A 20073-nucleotide genomic window follows, 5' to 3' on the forward strand; every position below is an offset into this window, starting at 1 on the left:
GATCTTTCAGACATATTAAATAAAAATATGCTTACCTAAAAAAGGAGCCAGCCAGTATACAATAAAAAACTGAGGGAATGCTTCATCAAAACACATGAAATGTAGCGAAAGTGCCAAAGCTGGATTAAATACAGCTCCTGTTAGACTTCCTCCTGTAATACATTTTAAGCAGAGTGATTCAAAATGATTTATCTTACATTTTCTTTTAACTGGAAGTAAATGGTTACTAAATGTGACTTTTATTTTAGGTACTCTTAGTCTGTGATCTTCCTTTGCAGAATCACCTGGCATATTATAGAGTATAATATATTATAACATGCCAGGTATAAAAAAAGACAAAGGACATTGAAGTTTGAACCCAGTGCTTTTCCTATAGACAATAAAATGGACATTGAAAGTTAATGTGCTCTATTATTGTTCCTACCACTTTATAAAATAGATTTGGCTGCCCTGAACATTCATCAATTTAAATGAATGAATAATAATAAAGTAAAATGAAAATACAGTTAAATAGATACAATGTCCTAGGATCCTCTTGGGTATAAGCATACTTTTATATTGAAAAGAAAAGGTAAAATGGACCAGTGGACCAAAGCTTTACCATTGGTTCCATTTTTACTTGTCAACAGAGCCCTTAAGAAGTGACCGTGAGTAGTCATGAGAGAGAAGCAAAATAGTAACTGTTGGCTACTTTTTAGGATTCATGTTCCAGTTCTGCACCCAGGATATCTCTCTGACATGGGGCCTAGGAGTCTATAGTCTGTCCACACAAGGAAGGAATGGCAGAGGAGGCTGGATGTCTTTCCAGCAGTACTCCCCAGAGCTGTGTCTTTGCTTTTCAAAGTCCAGCCTAAGAGCATCCCTCAGACAGTGACATTTTCAGCAGTTTTTTCCAAGTGGAAGCTTAGGCACACACCCTTGCCTCTTTTACTTAGCCATAGAGATAGATCCTGAGATCTTCACAAGTTTTATTATTGACATGCACCACTGTAGCCTGTTTTCATGGAAATTAAGTGGCCCTTTTATAAGATTTCACTACTGAGATTTCACACTTGAATAGGCCGAGAACAATGAAGCTGTGTTGAGATGAAGACATTGAGCAAATGAACTAAGCTCACTCAATAGCTAAGAGTCTTTCTAGCATCCCAGCCTTACAGCATGATTCATATTTATGAGTCAGCAATTATAAATGATATCATGAACCTTTGGAATCATTCTTGAATAGTCAAATCCAGGAATGTTAAACCTGTAACAGCTAAGGGTGAACAGAATTGTCTGGCAGCTAGTAATTTCAGTTTGATTTCACAAAAATTTACTCAGTTCCTGTGTACTAGACACCATGGGCAGAAAGATAAAGACTCACACAGACACTTACAATATAATGTAATATGACCTATGATAATATTAATGACCTGTGACTTTTATGCATGTATTGATAAGAATGGACTGAATCATTACCCTCAATTAATACTTCAGTATTCTAGGCCCTGGTATACTGAAGATTTTCCACTAGATCTAAGATGAACACTATCAATCAGTCTTATGCCATCCTAAAACTCAAACAGCTTCACTTCCTTATCTTCTAATCCTCACACAGCAGTTCTGCTCAGTGTGACTTAGTGGTAGCTGCTTCTCCCAGCAAGAGATTGTCTACTTTCCCTCTCTTGAAAATGAGCTGGCTTTGCAACTTGTGTTGACAGAACGCAGCAGAGGGGAGCTATGTGAATTCTGAATGTGGTAGGAGTGATGCTGTGTGAAGTCTAGGGTCACGTCTCAATAAACCCACCAGCTTCCACTTTTTGCTCTCTTGGAAGAATGCCCTGACCATGTAAGTTTGCTGGTCTAGGCTGCTAGAGGATAAGAGGCCACAAGGAAGAGAACTGAGGCATCTTAGATGACAGCTGACAATTGCCAGACATATGAGTGAGGCTACCTTGGGCTTTCCAGCCTCACCACTGTCCAGGTGAATGTAACTACGTGAGTGATCTCAGGGATCTGCCTGTCTGTAACCCACAGAATCATGAAAAATAAGTTCTTCTCTTAAGTTTTGGGGTCAGGCATGGTGACTCATGCCTGTAATCCTAACGCCTTAGAAGGCTGAGGCGGGTGGATCACTTGAGCCCAGGAGTTTGTGACAAGCTCGGGCAACATAGCAAAACCTCATTTCCTTTTTTTTTTTCAGTCTCCGTAGAGACTGTCAAAAATTGCCAATGCTGACTATATTTCAAGTCGTCATCACGGGGTATTGGGAAAAGTTTTCAGTTAGCAGTAATCGCACCTCAGATAAACCTGATTGGCTACAATACTGCCACTGCACAAAGCTGCAAAACATCAATTCTATAAGAAATACAAAAATTAACTGGGTGTGGTGCCATATGATCTCAGCAATTTGGGAGGCTAAGGCAGGAGAATCACCTGAGCCTGTGGAGGCTGAGACTGCAGTGAGCTGAGATTCTGCCACTGCTCTCCAGCCTGGGTGACAGAGTGAGACCCTGTCTCAAAAGAAAAAAAAAAAAAAAGTTTTGAATGGTTACACGACAATAGTTAACTGATAGAGAAATCCATGTCAGGTATGGGTTCTGTGTTAACAATAGCCAAAAACACGGCATTGGCTTTAATGTCTTACAGGATGATTCTTTGTTGGGCTGTCCTGTGCACCGTAGTATGTTGAGGAGCATCCCTGGCCTCTACCCAGATGGCAGTAGCTCACTCTCTCTCCCCATATTGTAACCACCAAAAATGTCCCCTGGGAGGAAACTCCCCAGTTGAGAATTACTGTCCTTGAGAAACACTGGTGTTTGTGTATGAGAAGACATATAGAAGGTAGTTTATTATAGCAAAGAACTAGGAAAAAACCTAAATGTTCATTCATAGGGAAATAGCCCTAAACAAAGTTACTATTATTTTGGAATATCATGCAGTATTTTGAAATAATGAGAGAAATCTCTTTACTACCATAGGTAGATATCCAAGATGTATCATTGAACGACTACCACCAAAAAAAGCAAACTGTTTCCTCATCCTGTATTTTCTGTCATAAATGACCCATGACTGTGTCCGGCCCTTCCTCCAGTATATATCTCCAAACGCTTATCTGCATTCCACAACTACCCCAACTATTTGTGTAACCACTTGCCCCTTGAAGGACATCCAGATAGTTGTTTCCAGCTTTTGGCTATGAGGAATAAGCCTGCTGAGTAAGGTATGATACTTTTTATGTTAACACAAGTATACAAATATTCAATATATATAATAATATATAATTCCTGCAGGGTCTTATCTATATGTATAATAAATGCACATAAAAAGAGTTTGGGCCTGGGTGTGATGGCTAGTGCCTGTAGTCCCAGCACTTTGGGAGGCCAAGATGGGCAGATCACGAATCCAGGAGTTGGGGACTAGCCTGAGCAACATAGCATAACTTCCGTCTCTACAAAAAATACAAAAATTGGCTGGGTGTGGTGGCATGTACCTGTGGTCCGAGCTACTGGGGATGCTGAGGTGGGAGGATCCTGTGAGCTCAGGAGGCAGAAGTTGCAGTGAGCCATGATGCACCACTGCACTCCAGCCTGGGTGATAGAGTAAAGCCCTGTCTCAAAAAAAAAAAAAAAAAAACAACAGTTTGGGGCTGGGCATGGTGGCTCATGCCTGTAATCCCAGCGCTTTGGGAGGCCGAGGCTGGGGGATCATTTGAGGTCAGGAGTTCAAGATCAGCCTGAAACCCCGTCTCTACTAAAAATACCAAAATTAGCCAGGGGTGGTGGTGGGTGCCTGTAACCCCAGCTAGTCAGAAGCCTGAAGCAGGAGAATCACTTGAACCTGTGAGACAGAGGTTGCGGTGAGCAGAGATCCCACCACTGCGCTCTAGCGTAAACTCCACTTTTCATTTCTGGTTTGTATTCCATTGATATGCTAATGTTACTAAGCTAGCTAGCACTTGTTCTGGGTGACAGAACAAGACTCCATCTCAAAAAAAAAAAAAAAAAAAGTTTGGAAGGATGTAACACAAACATTAGAGACAAGGATTACCCTGATGGGAAGAGTAGGCAGAGAAGGAGAGGAGATAGGCATGGAGGCATGGAAGATGGCAGTCAAAAGACACGTTAGTGTTTGAACTTTTTACATAGAGAATATAACATGCATTGGATAATTAAACATGAATTATTTTTTAAAGAATCATCAGGGATAGAACTATCAAAAGATGGCTTTGAAAAACAGGTTACTGTTTATTGACATTTGAAGCAGAAATGACAATTGTGCATATTGAAGAAGAGGTATAACTGGGAGATCCAGCTAGTCAACTGCCAAGAGTCAGAGACAGTATGAATTTGGTGAAATTACCACATCCAGAGGCTAAGTCTCAAATCTGGCAATTTTAGGTACTAAAGTTTCTCAACATTCCTAAAGGGAATAAAATTCTCTGTGACAGAAGAATACTAGTTAAAATCCCATAACACCGACGTAGAAGGTGGAAGATCACTTTATTAATTTATAGTTGAAGCTAGCTTTCTAGTGACCGGAATATTTGTCTTCCCTCTCCAGAGCACCCATTTTAATGAGCATGGAAGCAAAGCAAAAGGAGTGTTATCAGACCACGATAAGCTCTGATAAAATGTCATTGTCTAGAGTTGAAAATACCTCTCTAATGACAAGGTTGCTTGTTTTCCCCTAATTCAATCTCTATCCCTGGACATAATAATTTCAAAGTTTGCATCTCCAAACTCCACTTTTCATTTCTGGTTTGTATTCCATTGATATGCTAATGTTACTAAGCTAGCTAGCTAGCTTGCTGTTTTCTTTTCTTTTTTTTTTTTTTTTTTGAGACAGATTCTTGCTCTGTCACCCAGCGTGGAATGTGGAATGCAGTGGTGCAACCTTAGCTCACTGCAACCTCCACCTCCCCAGTTCAAGTGATTCTCATTCCTCAGCTTCCTGAGTAGCTGGGACTACAGGCACGAGCCACCATGCCCAACTAATTTCTGTATTTTAAATACAGACTGGGTTTTGCCATGTTGGCCAGGCTGGTCTCGAACTCCTGGCCTCAAGCAATCAGCCCACCTCAGCCTTCCAAAGTGCTTGGATTACAGGCGTGATCCATTGTGCCTGGCCTGTTTTCAAATTAGTTGTTATGCTTATAGACCTAGAAGAATGACGTTAGATTGTTCTCAGATGTTGTGGGGAACACCTAGGGATTTGTACCAAAATCTTTGAGTTATTTGCAACGGACAAATTTCTGTATAAAAGTTACAATTGTCCGGGCTCGGTGGCTCACTCCTGTAATCCCAGCACTTTGGGAGGCCAAGGCGGGTGGATCACGAGGTCAAGAGATCGAGACCATCCTGGTCAACGTGTTGAAACCCCATCTGTACTCAAAATACAAAAATTAGCTGGGCATGGTGGCGCGTGCCTGTAATCCCAGCGACTCAGGAGGCTGAGGCAGGAGAATTCCCTGAACCCAGGAGGTGGAGGTTGCGGTGAGCCAAGATCGCGCCATTGCACACCAGCCTGGGTAACAAGAGCGAAACTCCGTCTCAAAAAAAAAAAAAAGTTACAATTTACGTTTTCCTGAATTTGTCCCAAAAGGAGTTGTGAGCAATAAAACTGATCAAATTATATGCAAAAATGATCAAATTATATTGGAAGCCTGTTAGAAATATAGAGGGAAGTAATAATAATATTTCCCAACCACTTCATGTATGCCAGATACTTTGCTACAAACCTGAATTATTATTCCTCATACTAGTCTCATGAGATAGTATTATTCTTCATTTTAGAGAGGAGAAAATTGAGGCCCAAAATAAGTATCTAGACTAAGGGCACAGTCTTTCTTTAAAATCGAAACAAGATCTCACTCTTTTACCCAGGCTGGAGGGCACAGGTGTGATCTTGGCTTACTGCAACCTCCGCCTCCCAGGTTCAAGTTACTCTACTCCTTCAGCCTCTCGAGTAGCTGGGATTACAGGTGCCTGCCACCATGCCAGGCTAATTTTTGTATTTTTAGTAGAGACAGGGTTTCAATATGTTGGCCAGGCTGGTCTTGAACTCCTGACCTCAAGTGATCCGCCTGCCTTGGCCTCCCCAAGCGCTGGGATTACTGACGTAAGCCACTGCACCCAGCCTTAACCACTATATTATACTGGCATAACAAAGTAAGTTGGACCTTTGAAGGTGTTTTTAATTTGCAAATTGGTAATAGCTCCTATTAAAAAGAACCTATGTTCCCTTCTCTCTCTTTTTTTTTTTTTTTTTGAGACAGAGTCTTGCTCTGTCGATCAGGCTGAAGCACAGTGGCATGATCTCGACTCACTGCAACCTCTGCCTCCAGGGCTCAAGGGATCCTCCCACCTTCACTCCCCACTAGCTGGGACTACAGGCACAAACCATCAGGCCCCCCTAATTTTTGTATTTTTTGTACAGATGGGATTTTGCTATGTTGACCAGGCTGATTTTGAACTCCTGGGCCCAAGCAATCCGCCTACCTCAGCCTCTCAAAGTGTTAGATTACAGGTGTGAGCCACCACACCCAGCCACCCTTCTCTTTTGACAGATAATCTTACTATGTTCATGATTTAGAAAGATACCCCAAACTCCTGACTGGATAATGGAATGAAGTAAAAATGCTACAATTTTTTTCAGGTAATTTATTATACTAAAATAAGTCTTCCAAAATAGCCCTTAGACATAAAATACGGAATACCCAGGTATGCATTATTTCTTCTCTTTTTTTTTTTTTTTTTTTTGAGATGGAGTCTCACTCTGTCGCTCAGACTAGAGGGCTGTGGCACAATCTCGGCTCACTGCAACCTCTGCCTCTTGTGTTCAAGCAATTTGCCTGCCTCACCCTCTTGAGTAGGTGAGACTATAGGTGTCCACCACCAGGGCCGGCTAATTTTTGTATTTTCAGTGGAGACAGGGTTTCACCATGTTGGCCAGGTTGGTCTCCAACTCTTGACCTCAAGTGACCCACCCACCTTTGCCTCCCAAAGTGCTGGTATTACAGGCGTGAGCCACTGTGTCTGGCCCTTGTATTACTTCTTTCTGTGCAACTTTTTAAACAGAATATTTCCTAGTTCATTCATTTATTCTAAAAATACTTTTACTTTGTACCAGGTCCTATGCTAACATCTGGATATATGTTATGATAAATAAAACAAATGTGGTCTATAGACTCAAAGCTTATCATCTGGTAGAGGAAAACAGGCATTGTGACAGAAAACAACATAATTTAAAATTCTATGAAATAAATGAACAGTATGCGGTAATAAAGACAACTTATATGTGGAAAACAAGATGTTTTTCAATATCTAATTATGCATAAAACATGAATGCATCTCTCTCTCAAACTGTTCATTGAACTAAATTTTCCCAGAACCCAAAGTAAGGAAGATTTACTTGAATTCTGATTAACAGTTTTAGGTCTAATATGTTAACAAATCACACAGCTTTTTTTTTTTGAGACAGAGTTTCGCTGTTGTTACCCAGACTGGAGTGCAATGGCGCAATCTTGGCTCACCGCAACCTTCACCTTCTGGGTTCAAGCAATTCTCCTGCCTCACCCTCCCGAGTAGCTGGGATTACAGGCATGCACCACCATGCCCAGCTAATTTTTGTATTTTTAGTAGAGACAGGGTTTCACCTTGTTGACCAGGATGGTCTTGATCTCTTGACCTTGTGATCCACCCGGCCTCCCAAAGTGGTGGGATTATAGGCACGAGCCACCGGGCCGGGCCAGCTTTTTTTTTTTTTTTTTTTTTTTTTAACACTATTAGGGAAGCCAGTAAATACATGATAAATGGTAATGACATCAATGGGCTCCATCTGCAAATCAAAATTTGGGGTGCTAAATCAATAAATACACAGACACTTGGTCACTGGCTACCCTAGGAGACTGTGGCTATGTTGCTGGACACTTAACGTTCTGTAATCCTACACTACAAAATCAGTTATTTTGATGTACCCTGTATTGGTGACTTCTGAGTGCCTTCAAAATACAAGTGATTAAAGAAATCTCCCAGTATATACCTTTGTCAAATCTGTACTTGTAGTATCTTAGAAGTTTAAAAAAGGTATATCAAAATAACTTGTAATGATGCCTGACCTTAGCCAACTGTCCCAAGACAGCCCTATTGGTAACAGCTCTGTTCCAAAGTTATGATTTATAGCCATAGAAAATAATAGGGAAATATGTGGCTTAGTGCAGCATTTCACAAAATATGTTCGCTTCTGCTATACACTCCTAGACGAGAGGATCTCGTAAGTTTGAAAAACTGCTCCAAATCCTCCTCTTGGAGTTTCACAATACATAGAAGCTCTGTAAAATCTTAAAATTAGAAAACCTGTTTAATCCAGCGTTTGCCAAATTTATTAGGCAGCAACATCATTTTGTAACTTAAAAATTGAATAAATTGTGGTGAAATATATGTAACATAAAATATGTCATTTTAGCCATTTTTAGATGTATAAATCATTGGTGTTACATTCACAATGCTGTTTCACCAGCAGCACTATTTCCAAAGGTTTTCATAAGAGAAACTTTGTATCCATTAAACAATAAGTCCCCATTCCTTCCTCCTCCCCACAGTCCCTGGTAACTCTATTCTACTCTCTGTCTCTATGAATTTGCCTATTCTAGATATTTCATATATGGAGAATCATACAGTATTTGTCTTTTTGTGTCTGGCTTATTTTGCTTAGCATAATGTTTTTGAGGTTCCTTCATGTTGTAGTATATATCATAATTTCATTCCTTTTTATGGCTGAATATCTTCAATTGTATGTGATTTTGTAACTTTGAGGAGCACACTGTAGAAATCCTGATAATGAAATCTGTATGAGTTTTAGTGCCAGCTGGAACCGTGGTTCTAGCACAGTCTAGTTACGAAAGCTTAGATAAGTCATTTCACTTTTCTGGGCCTCACTTTACTTAAAATGGAAAGAATGTATTCATCAATGGGTTGTTGTAAGGATTAATTAAAATAACTCTCATAAATTTCCTAGCAAAATGCTTGGGCTGTAACAGCTGACAAGTGAATATTCTTATCTCTCTTATATTGGCAGAAAACAAAAAAAGGGAAGATCATACTGCATTATAAATTTCTGTAACTAGTAGTAATCAACAATTGTCTATTTTGTTCTACCCATGCAAATAGAGTCTAGCACTGTCCAGTACCGTAGCCACTAGCTACAGCACAATTTGACAACTGACCACTTACAATGTGGCTACTGTGAATGAGGAGTTGAATCTAATTTCAGTTAATTTAAGTGTAAATAGCCACATGGAGCTAGTGGCTATCGAATTGGACAGTGCAGGTCTAAAGCAGTGGTTCTTTACCTTGGTTTCATAATGGGATCATCTAGGAAGCTTTAAAATATACCGCCACCTAGGCCCCTTGCCAGAGAAATTAGATTTTAATCTGTGGGCCCAGAATAAGCCCACAGGTGCTTTAAAGAGCTCCCCAGGTGATTTTAATACAGAGAACCACTGCTCTAGCTATCCCTTTATACCCTCCCTCTACCCCATCAATTAGTGCCCTCATTTCAAGAACAGAAGAGCAGTATTTTTGATCTCTTAAGGTGATATTTTATAGATTCCTTCTAATAACTTTCCTTACATCTATGACTGGATCTATAACTTCAAATATTATTTGTGTCTCTTCTTAAATTTTTTGTCACTGATAAAATAGGGAATGGTATCTATGGAATTATAAATATGTATTAAAAGTGCACAGAATATCAACTTCAGGCTAATCAGAGGGAAGAGGAACATAGGTATTGAAAGATCCAACTGTAGTTAATGTTCTATTGATATAAAAATTCTTTTAAGTTTTTACTGTTTTTAATTGTGGAAATACAGAGCTAAACCATGGCATAACTCTTTTTCGTAGGGAAAATTCTGTTAATGTACAGGGGATGTTTCTGCTTTAGCTAAAATATAAAACTTCAATAAATAAGCAACTATTCACCAATCCCTCAAATATGCCTGTACCTGTCACTCTCTTTGTTTCTTTTTTGAGACAGAGTCTTAGTGTTGCCCAGGCTGGAATGCAGTGGTGCAATCTTGGCTCACTGCAACCTCCGCCTCCCGGGTTCAAGCTATTTTCCTGCCTTAGCCTCCCAAGTAGGTGGGATTACAGATGTGCGCCACCATGCCTGGCTAATTTTTGTATTTTTAGTGGAGATGGCGATTCCCCATGTTGGCCAGGCTGGTCTTGAACTCCTGACCTCAGGCAATCCACCTGCCTCGGCCTCCCAAAGTGTTGGGATTATAGACACGAGCCACCATGCCTGGCCTTTTTTTTTTTTTTCTTTTAAGACAGACAGGGTCTCTATCACCTAGGCTGGAGTGCAGTAGCACTATCACAGCTCACTACAGCCTCAACCTCCTGGACTCAGGTGATCCTCCCACCTTAGCCTCCCAAGTATCTGGGACTACAGGTGTGCACCACCACACTCAGATACTTTTTGCATTTTTTGTACAGATGGGATTTCTCTATGTTGCCCAGGCTAGTCTTGAACTTCTGGTCTCAAGTGATCCGCCCACCTTAGCCTCCCAAAGTTCTGGGATGACAGGTGTGAGCCAGTGCACCCAGTTCCCTTCATTCTCCTATACCACTTCTTTCCATTTATGTCTACTTAAAAAGTGGTACTAGACCTAAAGAAGGGTAAATTGATTGCAAAGGCTTTCATTTTTACCCTAGAAGGTCAAGTACACATTTAGGAGTCCTTATCTTGAAGTTTACTTCTAGTCATGGTTTTGCTTTTAATGGGCAAAAGATAACTATTGCCATAAATTTCCTTTGTTGTTATTTCTGCCTCCAGAGTGTTTTATAATTTAGAACGTAGTCCCAATAAAGATATTCTGTTGTAATAATTTAAAATGACACATTTCATCATTAAATTCCTGTGTACTGGATTTCTTCCTCCCATTTAGGACTAGATTTCCCACTGCATCTGAGATGTCAAAGTAAACTAATGGTTTAAAAGGAATCAACAGATTTCTCAAGAGTTATATTTTTAAAAGCATCTTTAATTTGAAGCAAGTTTTCATTTAAACACATTTTTCTTGATAGGTCATTTAAAAGTTCATGTATAACTTATATTAATTATTAAGGAAATAAGAAATTTCATAACTCAAAATGATTAAGGAAATAAGATATGACTTTAAGTAATTTATAGGACTAAAATGGAACTACAAAATTTCCACTCTCTGCTCTTATGCTAACCAGTCACGTGCTTTGTGCTTTAAATCGAAAGGAACTTTGTAAAGCCAGGATCATTTTTCAGTAAGAGTATCAGAAAAGATATATACCACCTTGGCATGAAGAAAGAGGCAGTTAAATGTTATCTTTCCTTTCTACCATTAAAACAATCCCTTTGTAGGATATCTGAACCCTTGGCAATATTTCATACCGTCTCAGTTTCAGCACACAGGTGGCTCCCTTCTCAGGGTGTTCAAAAAAAGCACTGCATGAAGGCTGTATGTTTCGGCCCTACTAGTTAAGAATGGGCTGCAAAGTGGTTAAAATAACGGGGATACCAGCATTTACATCACAGCGGGGTGGGGGGTTTCAAATGTATTTTAGTAAATCACTTAGAGCTTCATGTCATAGAGGCTCTAGAAGTGCCATATGTTTGGTGGGAATGACAAACCTGCATAGACCAAAAAGGTGATGAGCGCAGCCAGCAGGTGGATACGAAGCTTGGCGCGGACCTCCTGGAAGTGCAGCAGAGCGCTGTGGAAGAGAAAGGAGCAGACGGCCTCTGTGATGACCGCTTTGGACAAGTCGACTTGGATGGGATTCTTGCAAGCGAAGCTCCTCTCGCTGACGTGATAATGGGTCAGACCCAAGCTCCAGAGGGCGCCTGTGCAGTACCTGCTACACAGGGCACTAACCAGCTGAGCCAACAGCCTCACCGCACCCGTCTCGGGGGACAAGCCCCCCAGCATCATCTGCATCATCACGCCGCACGGGTTGCTGAACGTGCCCACCAGAGTCAAGCCATGCACCAGCGAGAAGAAGTAGACGAGCGTCAGCGTCCAGGTTGGGTGCGCAGGGTGCTGCTCGCTCAGTAGTTGCAGCTCGTGGGTGCAGCAGCAGAGCTGGAAGGTAGCTAGAAACTCCAGCACGAAGGCGTGGGCCACTGGCCTGTGCAGCTGCTGCTGGGCGACCACGCGGGCCAGCCCCACGAGCAGCACGACCGATAGCATCAGTCCCAGCGAGGTGCAGGTGTCCCGAAGCTCGGGCCAGAGCCCCAGCAGCGCCGACATGGCTCCGTCGCCGCCTGAGCGGGTTGCGGGCTCCAGCTCTGGGCAGGAGGCGGTCTCCCGGCTAGAGTCCTAAGTCCGCAGCCCCTCCCCTCCTCACGCCCCTCAGGGCGGGCCGATTCAGGACGAGTCGGAGGCCCCGGGCGGCAAGCTGCGGGAGTCCTCCCCGCCTCCACTGCTTGGCGCTGAGGTGTTGGAACCAGAGCCCGAGCCTGGGAGGCGGGGCGGCGCGGGGCGGCGAGGGGAGCTCGTGAAAAAGAAAAACAATCTGAGGCCCAGAGAATAAGGGAATTAGGAGCAGAGGTGGGAGGAAGACAGAGCTAGGAAGAAGTCTCGAGGTTTCCTGCTGCTGCTGATTCTGTGCTGAGCCTGTTTTCACTGCCTGGAATGGTGCATTCACACTGATAGGTTCTGTCTGGCACCTTAATCTAGGGCGCCGGCCGAGGGGCCAAAGGTCAGCCGATCCCGCCGCTCACTCACCCTCAGCGCACTTGCCCTCAGCGTGTCCCTCAGTGCCTGGAGGCGGGCGTGGCGGGGGGAGGGCCGGGAGCGGAGTGGGGGACGCGGCGCTCTCGGTGCCCACTGCGCACGCGTGCTGCGGCCCGTGCGCCCCTGCGGGAGGTAACTCCCGGACCCTGGCGCCGAGAGGAGACGCGCGGTGGAGCGCCCACCGCTGCTTTGAAACGAGGATCTTGGATTTTTTTCTTTCCCGGCCAGTAAAACTGGAGCTGGAAAGGCGTCTAAAGGTCATCTCAGACAGGCACCTCATTTCTATCAATGGGGCGACTGAAATTGAGAAGGGAGACGCAGCCCGGGGTGGGGGAGCGCTTAGATTAGTGGGCGTAGACTAGTGAGGCAGGGCCTCCTGGAGCCTTGCTTTTCTTCACCTGCCAAAAAACGTTTCTAAAAATGGTGGTAATATATGCCAGATAAAATAGGCCACTTTGACCAGTTTAAGTGTCTATTTCATTGGCATCGATTACCTTCACAGTGTTCACAGTCACCTCTTTTTTCCAGAACTTGAGCAGTGATTCTTCGAAGTGCAGCCTAGTTTTAGCATGTGACGCTCTTTATAACCCTTGGCATGAAGTATTTACTTATAATACGAAACAGTTGTGTCTTACTATTATATGCACTCTTCCTACGTGAATAGGAAACAATAAGTAACTGGAGAGGTCTGTTTCCCAGAACTGGGGGTGGGGGGGAACCTCCTCCATCTGCTTTGAAAGCAGGAAAACGGCCGCACGAGGTTACCCGCGCCTATGGTCTCCAGCACTCCGAGGATGAGGCGGGAAAACTGCTTGAGCCCAAGTTCCAAGCTGAAGCCGAGATCGCGCCACTGCACCCCTGCCTGGGACACAGCGAGATGTTGTTGTTTTAAAATAAACAAATAAATAAAATACAGGCGCGATGGCTCACGCCTGTAATCCCAGCACTTTGGGAGGTGGGCAGATCACTTGAGGTTGGGAGACCAGCCTGGCTAGCATGGAGCAACCCCTCTCTACTAAAAATGCAAAATTAGCCGGTCGTGGCAGTGCATATCCTGTGAATCCCAGCTACTCGGGAGGCTGAGGCAGGATAATCGCTTGAACCTGGGAGGCGGATGTTGCAGTGAGCCGAGATCGGACCACTGCACTCCAGCCTGGGCAACAAGAGTGAAACTCCTTCAAAGAAACAACAACAGCAACAACAACAACAAAAACACCCCATGAAAACCACTTAGTACGGAGCCCTAGGATGAAGAAAATGTTCGGTAAGTGGTAGCTTACAGTGGAAACAGCAGCAGGTTTCAGCAGCTGAAGTCCACGGCTCTTGCCACGGCATCCTGATCCCAACAGCTCGTCCCCTGGGGTGGCCCATTGTGGGTGTAGAGTGGAAGAAAATGTTGGTTTACTCAGACCCCCGCCTAGAGAGATTCTGTGCTAATGGCACAGTCTCATGGTCATTCCCCAGCCGCCCAGCGCCTCTGCCCAGCACCTCCACCCGGCTCTGTGGATGGCAAGTCCATGTTTCATAGGTCTGGAGGGGAGGAAGAGAGGAACAAAAATGAGAGGAATCGTTAGCTTCAAGTGGTAGAGGACTTGGAAGGTGTTCTTTCTGATTTTTTGCAGCTTTGTTCACCGATCTCAACTGGTCCTTTTACTGTAACTTGGAAGTTATAGTAAAATTTTGCTTTTATTATAACTTCCGAGATTTCTGTGGTACCAGCCAATAGGTATTTTCTGGATTAAAAAAATTAATTCTTTAACAAGACACAAACTAGCAGAAAATCAAGGCCTTTTCTCTTTCCTGTGTCAGAAATAATTTAGAGGAATTTAGAATTATTTTTAAATCATCGCTGTTTAAAGAGGTTGCCTTTAAATCAATTCTATGAATGTAACCCTTTCAGTGCTCCCATATACTAGAAGTCACCTGAGGATTAATGTGAATGTATTTTATTTACTGCTCTGGTGATAATTCACTTTTACCCAGAAGAGTCATGTAGAAAACCAGTTTTTTGGAATTTGGTAAGAAATTTTAGTATCGTTGTAATACACATTGTTATTAAAAGGACTTTGGACATTGTTTTAATTAAAGCGCAAGGGCAAAATAAATGCAATTAATTACTAGTGATTGAATTTTTTAAATTGCATCTTAGGTTTTGGGGTACATGTGAAGAATATGCAAGATTGTTGCAAAGGTACACACATGGCAGTGTGATTTGCTGACTTCCTCCCCATCACCTATATCTGGCATTTCTCCCCCTGCTATCTCTCCCCAACTCCCCACCCCCCACTGTCCCTCCCCTATTTCCCCCCAGCAGACCCTAGTGTGTGATGCTCCCCTCCCTGTGTCCTTGTGTTCTCATTGTTCAACACCCACCTATAAGTGAGAACATGTGGTGTTTGATTTTCTTTTCTTGTGTCAGTTTGCTAAAAATGATGGTTTCCATGTTCATCCATGTCCCTAAAAAGGACACAAACTCATCGTTTTTAATGCCTGCATAGTATTCCATGGTGTATATGTGCCACATTTTCCCTGTCCAGTCTATCATCGATTGGCATTTGGGTTGGTTCCAAGTCTTTGCTATTGTAAACAGTGCTGCAATGAACTTTCGTGTGCATGTGTCCTTATTGTAGAACGATTTATACTCCTTTGGATATGTACCCAGTAATGGGATTGCTGGGTCAAATGGAATTACTATTTCTAAGGCCTTGAGGAATCGCCACACTGTCTTCCACAATGGTTGAACTAATTTACACTCCCACCAACAGTGTAAAAGTGTTCCTATTTCTCCACATCCTCTCCAGCAACTGTTGTCTCCAGATTTTTTAATGATCACCATTCTAACTGGCGTGAGATGGTATCTCAATGTAGTTTTGATTTGCATTTCTCTAATGACCAGTGATGATGAGCATTTTTTCATGTTTGTTAGCCTTATATATGTCTTCTTTTGTAAAGTGTCTGTTGATATCCTTCACCCACTTTTGAATGCGCTTGTTTTTTTCTTGTAAATCTGTTTTAGTTCTTTGTAGATTCTGGATATTAGCCCTTTGTCAGATGGGTGGATTGCAAAATTTTCTCCCATTCTGTTGGCTGCTGATTCACTCTAATGACTGTTTCTTTTGCTGTGCAGAAGCTGTGGAATTTGATTATGTCCCATTTGTCTATTTTGGCTTTTGTTGCCAATGCTTTCAGTGTTTTGGTCATGAAGCCTTTGCCTATGCGTATGTCCTGAATGGTTTTGCCTAGATTTTCTTCTAGAGTTTTTATGGTGTTAGGTCTTATGTTTAAGTCTTTAATCCATCTGGAGTTAATTTTAGTGTAAGGTGTCAGGAAGGGGTCCAGTTTCTGCTTTCTGCACATGGCTAGCCAGTTTTCCCAACACCATTTATTAAACAGGGAACCCTTTCCCCATTGCTTGTTTTTGTCATGTTTGTCAAAGACCACATGGTTGTAGATGTGTGGTGTTGCCTCCGAGGCCTCTATTCTGTTCCATTGGTCTATATCTCTGTTTTGATACCAGTACCATGCTGTTTTGATTACTGTAGCCTTGTAGTATAGTTTGAATAGTTTGAAGTCAGGTAGTGTGATGCCTCCAGCTTTGTTCTTTTTGCTTAGAATTGACTTGGCTATGTGGCCTCTCTTTTGGTTCCATAACAAGTTTAAGGTGGTTTTTTCCAGTTCTGTGAAGAAGGTCATTGGTAGCTTGATGGAGATAGCATTGAATCTGTAAATTACTTTGGGCAGTATGGCCATTTTCACAATATTGACTCTTCCTAACCATAAGCACGGAATGTTTCTCCATCTGTTTGGGTCCTCTCTTATTTCGTTGAGCAGCGGTTTGTAGTTCTCCCTGAAGAGGTCCTTTACGTTCTTCGTTGGTTGTATTCCTAGGTATTTTATTCTCTTTGTAGCAATTGTGAATGGCAGTTCGTTCTTGATTTGGCTCTCCTTAAGTCTGTTATTGGTGTATAGGAATGCTTGTGATTTTTGCACATTGATTTTGTATCCTGGGACTTTGCTGAAGTTGTTTATCAGTTTCAGGAGATTTTGGGCTGGGACTATGGGGTCTTCTAAATATACAATCCTGTTGTCTGCAAATAGAGACAATTTGACTTCCTCCTTTGCTGTTTGAATACTCTTTATTTCTTTTTCTTACCTGATTGCTCTGGCTAGAACTTCCAATACTATATTGAATAGGAGTGGTGAGAGAGGACATCCTTGTCTAGTGCCAGATTTCAAAGGGAATGCTTCCAGTTTTTGCCCATTCTGTATGATATTGGCTGTTGGTTTGTGGTAAATAGCTTTTATTATTTTGAGATACGTTCTGTCAATACCTAGTTTATTGAGGGTATTTAGCATAAAGGGCTGTTGAATTTTGTCAAAGGCCTTCTCTGCATCAATTGAGATAATCATGTGGTTTTTGTCTTTGGTTCTGTTTATGTGGTGAACTATGTTTATACACTTGAAGCCTATTTGATCATGGTGGATAAACTTTTTGATGTGCTGTTGCGATCGGTTTGCCAATATTTTATTGAAAACTTTTGCGTTCATTATGGATATTGGCCTGAAGTTTTCTTTTTTTATTGAGTCTCTGCCAGGTTTTGGTATCAGGGTGATGTTGGTCTCATAAAATGATTTGGGAAGGATTACCTCTTTTTGGATTCCTTGAAATAGTTTGGGAAGGAATGGTACCAGCTTCTCTTTTTATGTCTGATAGAATTCTGCTGTGAACCCATCTGGACCTGGGCTTTTTTTGTGTGGTAGGCTCTTAATTGCTGCCTCAACTTCAGCCCTTGTTATTGGTCCATTCAGGGTTTCAACTTTTTCCTGGTTTAGGCTTGGGAGGATGCAGGTGTCCAGGAATTTATCCATTTCTTCCAGGTTTAGTAGTTTATTTGCATAGAGTTGTTTGTAATAATCTCTGATGATGATTTGTATTACTGTGGAATCTGTGGTGATATCCCTTTATTGTTTTTTTGTTGTATCTATTTGATTATTCTCTTTTTTATTTTTTATTAATCTGGCTAGTGGTCTATTTTGTTGATCTTTTTGAAAAACCAGCTCCTGGATTTATTGATTTTGAAGGGATTTTTGTGTCTCTATCTCCTTCAGTTCTGCTCTGATCTTAGTTATTTCTTGTCTTCTGTTAGGTTTTGAGTTTTTTTTATCTTGTTCGTCTAGCTCTTTCAATTTTGACGATAGGGTGTCGAATTTAGATCTTTTCTTGCTTCTCATGTGGGCATTTATTGCTGTATATTTTCCTCTAGATACTTCTTTAAATGTATCCCAGAGATTCTGGTATGTTGTGTCCTCATTCTTGTTGGTTTTGAAGAACATCTTTATTTCTGCTTTCATTTTCTTGTTTATCCAGTCAACATTCAAGAGCCAGTTGTTCAGTTTCCATGGAGCTATGTGGTTCTGAGTTAATTACTGAATTCTGAGTTCTAACTTGATTGCACTGTGGTCTGAGAGACTGTTTTAATTTCTGTTCTTTTCCATTTGCTGAGGAGTGATTTACTTCCAATTATGTGGTCAATTTTAGAGTAGGTGTGATGTGGTGCTGAGAAGAATGTATATTCTGTGGATTTGGGGTGGAGAGTTCTGTAAATGTCTATTAGGTTTGCTTGGCCCAGGTCTGAGTTCAAGTCCTGGATATCCTTGTTAATTTTCTGTCACGTTGATCTGTCTAATATTTACAGTGGGGTGTTAAAGTCTCCAACTATTATTGTGTGGGAATCTGTCTCTTTGTAAGTCATTAAGAACTTGCCTTATGTATCTGGGTGCTTCTGTATTGGGTGCATATATATTTAGGATCGTTAGCTCCTTTTTGTTGCATTGATCCTTTTACCATTAAGTAATGTCCTTCTTTGTCTCTTTTGATCTTTGTTACTTTAAAGTCTATTTTATCAGAGACGAGAATTGCAATTCCTGCTTTTATTTCCTCTCCATTTTCTTGGTAAATCTTCCTCCATCCCTTTATTTTGAGCCTTTGTGTATCCTTGCATGTGAGATGGGTTTCCTGGATACTGCACACCGATTGGTTTTGGATTTTTATCCAATTTGCCAGTCTGTGTCTTTTGACTGGGGAGTTTAGCCCATTTACATTTAGGGTTAATATTGTTATGTGTGAATTTGATCCTGCCATTTTGATGCTAGCTGGCTGTTTTGCCCATTAATTGATGCAGTTTCTTCATTGTGTAGATGCTCTTTACCATTTGGTATGTTTTTGGAGTGGCTCATACTGGTTGTTCCTTTCTATGTTTAGTGCTTCTTTCAGGAGCTGTTGTAAAGCAGACCTGGTGGTGATGAAATCTCTGAGTAATTGCTTGTTCATAAAGGATTTTATTTCTCCTTCACTTATGAGGCTTAGTTTGGCTGGATATGAAATTCTGCATTGAAAGTTCTTTTCTTTAAGGATGTTGAATATTGGCCCCCACTCTTTTCTGGCTTGTAGGGTTTCTGCTGAGAGATCTGCTGTGAGTCTGTTGGGCTTCCCTTTGTGGGTAACCCAACCTTTCTCTCTGGCTGCCCTTAGCATTTTCTCCATTTCAACCCTGGTGAATTTGACGATTATGTGCCTTGGGGTTTCTCTTCTTGAGGAATATCTTTGTGGTGTTCTCTGTATTTCCTGGACTTAAATATTGTCCTGTCTTGTTAGTTTGGGGAAGTTTTCCTGCATAATATCCTGTAGAGTATTTTCCAGCTTGGATTCATTCTCTCCGTAACATTCAGGTACACCTATCAAATGTAGATTAGGTCTTTTCACATAGTCCCATATTTTTTGGAGGGTTTGTTCATTTCTTTTTACCCTTTTTTCTCTAATCTTTCCTTCTTGTTTTATTTCATTGAGTTGATCTTTGATCTCTGCTATTCTTTCTTCTGCTTGGTCAATTTGGCTGTTGAAACTTGTATATGCTTCATGATTTTCTTGTGCTGTGTTTTCCAGCTCCATCAATTCACTTGTATTTCTCTCTAAGCTGTTTATTCTCATTAGTATTTCGTCAAACCCTTTTTCAAAGTTCTTAGTTTCTTTGCATTGGGTTAGAACATGTTCTTTTAGCTCACAGACGTTTCTTATTACCCACCTTTTGAAGCCTGTTTCTGTCAGTTCATCAGATTCATTCTTCATTCAGCCTTGTTCTCTTGTGGCGGAGGAGTTGTGTTCCCTTGGAGGAGAAAAGGCTTTCTGGTTTTGGGTGTTTTCATCCTTTTTGTGCTGGTTTCTTCTCATCTTTGTGGATTTATCCACCTGTCATCTTTATAATTGTTGACTTTCAGATGGGGTCTCTGAGTGGATGTCCAGTTTGTTGATGATGAAGTTG

At 41.7% G+C, this 20073-nt stretch overlaps 1 protein-coding gene and 1 non-coding gene across 6 annotated transcripts in view; both read right to left on the reverse strand.

Annotated features, from left to right (window-relative positions):
* Nucleotides 1-12308, reverse strand: part of AQP11 (aquaporin 11) — a 35148-nt gene extending 22840 nt beyond the window's left edge. For 4 of the 5 annotated variants that reach the window (XR_004731208.3, XM_009007375.5, XM_002754796.6 and 1 more), the window contains exons 1-2: nucleotides 11650-12308; nucleotides 36-152 (exon numbers count right to left, since the gene is read on the reverse strand). Coding sequence is in view for 4 of the 5 variants with exons in the window: in XM_009007375.5 (XP_009005623.1) it covers nucleotides 36-152; nucleotides 11650-12268 (736 nt within the window). In the remaining variant the exon portion in view is untranslated. The remainder of the gene's footprint in view (nucleotides 1-35; nucleotides 153-11649) is intronic. The other variant, XM_009007376.5, reaches the window with a different exon arrangement.
* LOC118145862 (U4 spliceosomal RNA) lies at nucleotides 2183-2323 on the reverse strand. The gene has a single exon (XR_004731357.1). It is a non-coding gene; the product is annotated as a U4 spliceosomal RNA (small nuclear RNA).
* Nucleotides 12309-20073: the final 7765 nt, after the last annotated feature.

Source organism: Callithrix jacchus, chromosome 10, assembly GCF_049354715.1.
Source record: "Callithrix jacchus isolate 240 chromosome 10, calJac240_pri, whole genome shotgun sequence".
NCBI classification, from domain to species: domain Eukaryota; kingdom Metazoa; phylum Chordata; class Mammalia; order Primates; family Cebidae; genus Callithrix; species Callithrix jacchus.